This window comes from Salvelinus fontinalis, chromosome 24, assembly GCF_029448725.1.
Source record: "Salvelinus fontinalis isolate EN_2023a chromosome 24, ASM2944872v1, whole genome shotgun sequence".
Taxonomy (NCBI): Eukaryota; Metazoa; Chordata; class Actinopteri; order Salmoniformes; family Salmonidae; genus Salvelinus; species Salvelinus fontinalis.
In genome coordinates this window covers 4,377,554-4,386,040 of record NC_074688.1, presented here as the reverse complement: position 1 = coordinate 4,386,040, position 8,487 = coordinate 4,377,554, and the positions used below count along the sequence as shown (strand labels likewise).

The window sequence follows — 8,487 nt, the reverse complement described above, 5'->3', positions numbered from 1 at the left end:
GAAAGGAAACAACTCAGAAAATGCAGTTGTTATGCTCACTGAATTTATGTTCCTCTTGTGCTCATTGCTGTTAGAGAGATGAACAAAACAGACTCCAAATCAGCCAATCGAGAGTTACAGATTGAGATACGCTTTTCCTGCCCATCTATTTTGTATATATCTACACTATACATTTTGTGGTTGACTCTTTCTCTCCTTATCTAGGTATGTGTGTCTAGGGGGTAGCTCCAGTGCCCGCCCCTCTGATGGTCTCCATGGTTACCTGTGCCCCACAGGGCATCGCTGTCCTGTTGGCACAGCTTCAGAGGTACCCTGTGAGCCTGGCACCTACAGTCCTGCCCCTGGTGCCGCCCACTGCCTCACCTGCCCTAATGGCACCATGTGTCCCTCCTCTGCCACCCAAGAACCTTCTCTCTGCCCTGCTGGTGATTATAAAAAAATCTAATCATAATATTAAAGAATGTAATATAACTATTACTTCTCAAAAGAAATGTAGAAATGGCATCTTAATGTGAAGTAATGCATTTCAATACATTTGAATAGAATTAAAATCATGTACAACACGCTTCAGTTATTCACTAGTATGCGGTAAGTGAATGCACTTATTCACAGCAGGCACTTTCCGCTTCTCTCCTTTTCCCACCCAGGTCATTTCTGTCCTGCTCGGTGTGTGTTACCCCTGCCTTGTCCTGTTGGGACCATCAGTGAACAGACAGGAGCCCCCTCCCCCTCTGCATGCAGGCCCTGCCCCTCTGGGTTCTACTGCAGCTTGCCCGGCTCCTCACTACCACAAGGTCTAGTAGTCAGAGAATAGAAAAGCAAAGAATAGATCTGTAGTAACAGTACTACACTCTTAGAAAAAATAGATGCTCTCTAGAACCTAAAGGTGTTCTTCGGCTTTCTCCATAGGAGAACCCTTTGAATAACTATTTTTGGTTCCAGGTAGAACCCTTTCCACATAGTGTTCTACATGGAACCCAAAAGGGTTCTGGCTGTAACCTAAAAGGATTCTACCTGGAACCAAAAAGGGTTCTCTATGGGGACAGCTGAACCCTTTTGGAACCCTTTTTTGTAAAATGTGTATATACTGCGCAGGGTTCAACTGTCCATTCACAAAAGGTGAACCATACAGATACAGTTGACAATTAATAATGTTGGTAATGTTTTTTTGTTGTTGAATAATTGGGGTCACTACATGACCAAAAGTATGTGGACACCTGCTCGTCAAACATCCAATATCACAAGCTTTAATATGGAGTTGGTCCCCCTTTGCTGCTATGTGACATGTTTACTGTTGCCTTGTTTTATATTAAATATGAATTTCTTGCACTGATGACCATTGACTAGATGTTATGCAAGGAACCAAGCAGGAGAAGCAGATTGGATAGAGTATAAAAGCAAACAGACAGGTGTGATTCTGTGTTTGGTTGTTGTTACCAGGCCAGTGCCAGGAGGGCTACTTCTGCCAGCGTGGAGCACCTAGTCCAGCTCCCCAGAGCTCAGCCATCTTTCCCAGGAACGGGCCCTGTCCTGTGGGCCACTATTGCCTTTCTGGGACCCTCTCCCCGCTGCCGTGTCCTGCAGGCAGCATCCGAAACCACACCGGTACTTAGAGATACATCAACGTGATAAGGATTCTTGCTGGGATTCAAGCCAACACAGATTAACCACCTGTGTACTGCGATTGACTTTTAAAGGGGATTTATGCGTGAGCTGACATCCATGGTGACGCAATCTCGGAGAACATCTGGGAATTCCCTTTAAAGGTCAATCACAGTGTGCATGGTGTTCATTTGCGTTGATTTGAATCCTGGCCTTACTTAGTGCTGTTTTTTTGTTTTTAATTTGTACAGTCGACTCCTGATAACTGCATATTGGTTTTGTGTAAACTACAAAGGCCCCTTACAAATCAGATACACACTTGTTTTTACTGATATCGGCATGTTGCGCTTTACTGCTAAATGGCATGCATTTGTCAGGAGTCAACAGTGATCTGAATCCTCGCTGGCTCCTGGCGGCACATTGGCTTGATTCAAAGATGTGATCCGAATAATGCTAAACTAATGTAAGAGTGTGAATGTCTTTCGTTACTGTTATCCAACAGGTGGGTTATCCATAGACAGCTGCTCCCCTTGTCCCCCTGGACACTACTGTTCCATTGAGGGCCTGGCCTCCCCAAGTGGCCTGTGTGCTGCTGGCTTCTACTGCCCATTTGACTTCTCCTCCACCACGCCCTATGCTTTCCTCTGCCCTAAGGTGAGCCCTGTCCTGCTTGCCTCACTCCTGTCCAATTGGACTACAGTAGAACCTCAAAGATTTGAACCTCAAAATGTACGGACCGACTGGTCAAAGGAATGGTCAATAACAAACCGGGACATGTATTAATGTTTTCTATTGTGGTTTGATGTGATTTTTGACATTGCAGTGTTCTGAATGACCAACATTCCCGACGTGTTCGTATCTCTGAAGTCCTGTAGTAACGAATAATAATGGTAATCGAGTAGTTATTTATTACTTTTCAAAGGGATCAAATCACTATTATTATTATTAGTATAATAATTTTGTACTTTTTTTTGACAGTTCTAGAAACAGGGGTAGATGGATGAGGAGGAGACAGTAAGAGTGATGTGTGCAGGGATCAAACCCCAGTCTCTGGGATCGATTGCGCTATCACTCAACCACATCCTCTGCACCAAATCACTTCGACAAACTCAGCTCATCCATGTACAACACCCAGCAGAGAGAGTGCCAAATCGCTCCCTAATTCTCCATTTGGCTTAACCTTTCGATGTTTATAAATCTGTAAGGAACAATATGATGATTCGCTGATTAAAACCCAATCAAAATACACTGAGTGGGAACTTCCCCCTTTTGCCCTTAGAACATGGACTCTACAAGGTGTCGAATGTTGACTCCAATGCTTCCCACAGTTGTGTCAAGTTGGCTGGATGCCTTTTGGGTGGTGGACCATTCTTGACACACACAGGAAACTGATGAGCGCGAAAAACCCAGCAGCATTGCAGTTCTTCACACACTCAAACCGGTGCGCCTGGCACCTACTACCATGCCCCGTTCAAAGGAATTTAAATCTTTTGTCTTGCCCATTCACCCTCTGAATGGCACACATTCACCATCCATGTCTCAATTATCACAAGACTTAAAAATCCTTCTTTAACCTGTCACCTCCCCTTCATCTACACTAATGTCACTGGATTGAACAAGTGTCATCAATAAGGAATCATAGCTTTCACCTGGTCAGTCTGTCATGGAAAGAGCAGGTGTCCCTAATGTTTTATACACTCAGTATATGTTGAATTATGCCGTTTTTGGGGTGACTTTCAATTTCAATAATTCACAAGAGGAGCAGCATGACAATGTGATTTGAAGGTATGACTACGCGAAACTATACCTTTCCAGACCCGTCAGATCTGCAAACACTAAAGGGTTAGGGCCAAGAGTCTGGCTCTGAGACTACTGAAATGTCTCCCTACCCAGGGTCACTACTGTCCAGAGGGCTCTCCCCTGGCCCTGCCCTGTCCCACAGGAGAGTACCAGCCCAACCCAGGCTCTGACTCCTGCATCCCCTGCCGCCCAGGCTTCTACTGTGAGGAGGCCATTGTTGGAGAGCCCTGGCCCTGCCCCCCCCACTCCTTCTGCCCTGCAGGTACACATACATTGGTTAAATGTTGGGCCAGGTGTTTTTCCTGACTATATGACCATACCAGGAAACACTATGGGACCTAGATATGAACCCAAGGACTCTTAATTGACTTTGTCAAGGGTTCATTATTACGAAGGTTCAGTTTTTCCTGGTCAGGTCACAGGATCAGGACAGATTCTAAGCATTAGTTATACACACTAATATTAAGTTAATATAGACTCACCTGGCCCATATCTACCAGAATCCAAATACGAAAACGTGATTATCATGCAACAAGCGTTACTAGGAATTGATCTAGGTGTGTAGGCCTACACAGAACCAAAACATCAACATCAGCTGCAAAAATGCAACCTTATCATACTGTCATACCGTTTTTACCTTTGTCTTTACCAGCCACCATGGTTCCCCAGCCGTGCCCCAACGGTACGTTCACCCCTTCTGACCTGGGGGGGTTACAGGAAGAGCGGGAGTGTCTGCCCTGTCTCCCAGGGAGGTTCTGCAGGTACGGTAACGGAACACTTTCTTCTCATTTAACACCTCACACTACAGTTACTCACGAAACTCTCAGCTACGTGCCAAATAAGAAAGGACCTCAAGCATGTGTGGTTCGGTGATTATGGTTCAAGAGAGGGCCAAGTGTTAACATATTTGAAATTGCTTATTTTGTGCACTGTGTGAATGTAGCCATTACAATGCAGTTATATTGCACTTCTGCCGCCCCCCCCCCCCCCCCCCCATCCTCTTCTGTAAGCTCATCCACAGAACTGTCTATGCTGACTGTAGCCTAATGTATGTTACCCCCTGTGTCCTTTTTATGTGTTGTGATGCATTTCGGACCAGTTACCCCAGACACAGATTGAGCCCAGTCCTGAACTAAAAAGCGTTCTCAATGGACATTTTCATAGCTAGGCATAACACTAGAACAGCTGGGCCTTTCAGCCTATGAGTATCCGCTAGAGAACGTTGTCAGGCTTCTCCATTAGCGTACACCTGGCCTCGGCGGACCCCCTTCGAGTCAGTATTCTAACAGTCTATTAAATACATTTCATAGATACGTACTATCGGCAGTGGTGGAAAAAGTACTCAATTGCCATACTTGAGTAGAAGTTAAGATACCTTAATAGAAAATGACTTAAGTAAAAGTGAAAGTCACCCAGTGAAATACTACTTGAGTAAAAGTCTAAAAGTAAATGTGATACATCAAATTCCTTATATTAAGTAAACCAGATGGAATTTTTTTTTTTTTTTACGGACAGCCAGGGCCACATTCAGACATCATTTACAAATGCAGTATTTTTGTTTTGTAATTCCGCCATATCAGAGGCAGTAGGTATGATAACACGTTATATTGATAGGTGCCTTGGACCGTATTGCTGTCCTGCCTGAACATTCAAAATATAACGAGTATTTTGGGTGTCAGGGAAAATTTATGCGAGTAAAACGTTGTCACGTTCCTGACCTGTTTTCTGTTAGTTTGTGTATGTGTTAGCTGGTCAGGACGTGAGTTTGGGTGGGCAGTCTATGTTTTCTGTTTCTATGTTGGTTTAAGGGTGACCTGATATGGCTCTCAATTAGAGGCAGGTGGTTTTCATTTCCTCTGATTGAGAGCCATATTAAGGTAGGTGTTTTCACACTGTTTGTTTGTGGGTGGTTGTCTCCTGTGTCTGTGTCTATGTTTGCACCATACGGGACTGTATACGGTTTGTTCATTTCATGTAGTCTGTTCCTGTTCATTTCGTTCTTCACGTTGTATGTAAGTTCGTAGTTCAGGTCTGTCTACTTTCGTTTTGTTATTTTGTATCATTTTCAAGTATAGTTCGTTTTGTCTTGTTAAATAAATTCATCATGTCATTTCAACGCGCTGCACCTTGGTTCAATCCCTGCTCCTCCTCTTCGGATGAAGAGGAGGAGGACCGTCATTACAAACGTACAGATTTTCTTTAGGTATGTAGTGGAGTAAAAGTTGTCAAAAATATAAAAAGCAAAGTACAGATACTGCAAAACACTACTTAAGTAGTACTTAAACGTATATTTTCTTTAATACTTTACACCACTGGTTATCAGTAGAATACTCATTTTGTGGTGTTTATGAAGGTCTTAGGTAACATTTGAATTTAAAAAATACTATTATTAAAAAAACATAGTATTTTCATTAGGTTATGGAGGCTATATGTAAAAAACAAAAAAATAAAACCCCACAGTTCAAGAGTTAAATCAATCACAAATAAATCCATTATAATTTTGTTTTGGAAAGTCTTAAGAAACATTATGGAAACAAGAAAATGTATTTGAAAAAGAACTGAATAGCATATTTTAAGTTGTATTATGTTACTAGTCTTTGCTTAGTAGCCTGAGCAATGTTGCCACGAATGCTTACGTGCTGAACGCATAGACTGCACGGTTATTCTTGGAAATATGTATATTTTGAAATAGAGCAGAATTTCAAGTTATTTGACTGTGTCTGGGAAAGCTTCATGTACAAGTAATGAACTGCATGTTTAACGGCAGACGCAAAGCAAATTTTCCCCAAAGGGATGTAATTGAGCTCCCAAGTGGCGCAGCGGCCTAAGGCACTGCGTCTCAGTGCTAGAGGTGTCACTACAGACACCCTCGTTCGAATCCAGGCTGTATCACAACAGGCTGTGATTGGGAGTCCCATAGGGCGGTGCACAATTGGCCCAGCGTCGCCCGGGTTTGGCTGGTGTAGGCTGTCATTGTAAATAAGAATTGGTTCTTAACTGACTTGCCTAGTTAAATATATGTATATTTTTAATTCACTTCATTCAAAGTCATAGGTAAGGTTGTGGTAAGATCCTCTGTGCCTGTATCCACAAAGCGTCTCAGAGTAGGAGTGCTGATCTAGGATCAGTTTTTCATTTTAGATCAAAGTTAATAAGATTATATGGACAGATCCTAGATCAGAATTCCTACTCTGAGATGTTTTGTGGATACGGGCCCTGGTCATTAATAATGTACTGGAACTATTCTAACTGTAGGGCTGGAAAGATCCAGGGCCGTTGTGCAGCAGGGTATCTGTGTATGTCTGGCAGCTATGAGTTCACGCCACAGGGGCCTCACTCCAACTGGAGCCAGTGTGAATGGGGGATGCAGTGTGCCGGCCCCTGTCCAGCAGGTGGGTCACTTATGAGTTGTTCAAAAACAGGGTAACATACAATGTTTTATTTCAAAGTCCAAGATTACAAGGGGGTCATTTATTGGCCGTTTATTGGATATGAGAGATTTTGGCTTACGTTTTTTGGAGTTCCTGTGTTTGATGTTTGTTGTTACAGTACTTGGTCATACAGGTCTGAGTATCGATTTTAACGTGTAATGATTGGGAGTCTCTGTTGTCTCAGGATTCTACTGCCCAGAAGGTTCAGAGAAGCCTGACGTCTGCCCCGATAAAACTATCAGAGTTTTACCTGGAGCAGCCAATATCCATGATTGTCTGCCTTGTCCACCACAGCACTGGTGCAAAAAAGGTCATTATAACACCTAATAATAATGATGCCTTATGATGCTAATTCTTTCTTCACATTTTAATCAAGACATTGGAGTTCAAAGACATGTTGTACTATGAGACACCAGACCTAGGTTCAAATAATATTTGAGATCTTTCTGTCACGATCGTCCATGGGAGAGAGATAGGACCAAGGCGCAGCGTGTAAATAATACATCTTCTCTTTATTTAGGAGAGGAACTAACGAAGCAAAACAACAAATCCAAGAACGTGAAACCAAAACCGACTAAATGCAAAACATGCAAACCTGAAACAGACCTAGACACAGACCTAGACACAGACCTAGACACAGACCTAGACACAGACCTAGACACAGACCTAGACACAGACCTAGACACAGACCTAGACACAGACCTAGACACAGACCTAGACACAGACCTAGACACAGACTAAGACAATGACTAAATCAATGACCCAACAAACACATGATGTCTATGGCCGCCTAAAATATGGCTCCCAATCAGAGACAAATGAAAGACACCTGTCTCTGATTGAGAAACCACTCAGGCAACCATAGACATACCTAGAAACCCTCACTAAACCATAGACATACCTAGACATACTCACTCAACACAAAACCACAAACACAAAACCCAACAACCCCTTAACCCTATAACCACCCAAACACAAACCTTCCCCATGTCACACTCTGACCTAACAAACATAATAAAGGAAACAAAGATAACTAAGGCCAGGGTGTGACACTTTCAACTACTTTTGGGTTCCATTGCAACGGGCAGCTCAATCTAGCACAGTGAAATAATTGTAAATGATTTCAAATAGTATTTGAACCCACGTCTGCGAGGCACCCGTAGTATTTTATCCATGAACCAGACGTTTTTAGAATTCCATTGAACTCTTCTACAGGTGACCCTGTCCTGCACCCGTGTCCTGCTGGTCACTACTGTGATGGGGTGGTTGGTAGTGACTACGAGGGAGGGACTGAACCCAGGGAATGTCCGTTATTTACCTACAGATCGACCCCCGGGGCAGCCAGCAAGGGGGACTGCCAGCCCTGTCCCCCTGGATTCTACTGTAACTCTACAGGTCAGACTGAAACACCTTAGACTTCAATATCTTACAATACTACTGCTGTGCCATTACTGTAGCATTGGGGCGACAGGAAGCCTAGAGGTTAGAAAAGGTGACTAGCAACCGAGGGTTGCCGGTTGGACAGGGAGAAAATGTCTGACAAGGAAAACATTTCTGTCAGGGGAAAAAATGTGTCAGGGAAAATGTCTGACAGGTGATCAAATCTGGTCCTACATGCCATCACCTACCGTTTTGCCCTTGAGCAAGCCACTGA

The 8,487-nt window shown here is 43.4% G+C and overlaps 1 protein-coding gene across 1 annotated transcript; it reads left to right on the top strand.

The window, feature by feature from the left end:
- The first annotated feature begins 213 nt into the window (after positions 1–213).
- On the top strand, positions 214–7,160 carry LOC129821657 (keratinocyte proline-rich protein-like). Its single transcript, XM_055879257.1, has 9 exons — positions 214–425; positions 648–794; positions 1,441–1,605; positions 1,854–1,884; positions 2,105–2,256; positions 3,496–3,664; positions 4,055–4,163; positions 6,658–6,794; positions 7,018–7,160. The coding sequence occupies exons 1-9, from the start codon at positions 246–248 to the stop codon at positions 7,158–7,160; spliced, it is 1,233 nt and encodes a 410-aa protein (XP_055735232.1). The 5' UTR covers positions 214–245.
- Positions 7,161–8,487: the final 1,327 nt, after the last annotated feature.

What these genes read in the sequence shown, in the direction of transcription:
- LOC129821657 (XM_055879257.1), top strand. Translation starts at nt 246, where the DNA reads ATGGTCTCCATGGTTACCTGTGCCCCACAGGGCATCGCTGTCCTGTTG. An exon ending in CAGCATCCGAAACCACACCG is followed by an intron (nt 1,606 to 1,853) that starts GTACTTAGAGAT and finishes TAATTTGTACAG; the next exon opens with TCGACTCCTGATAACTGCAT. An exon ending in ATGCTTTCCTCTGCCCTAAG is followed by an intron (nt 2,257 to 3,495) that starts GTGAGCCCTGTC and finishes CTCCCTACCCAG; the next exon opens with GGTCACTACTGTCCAGAGGG.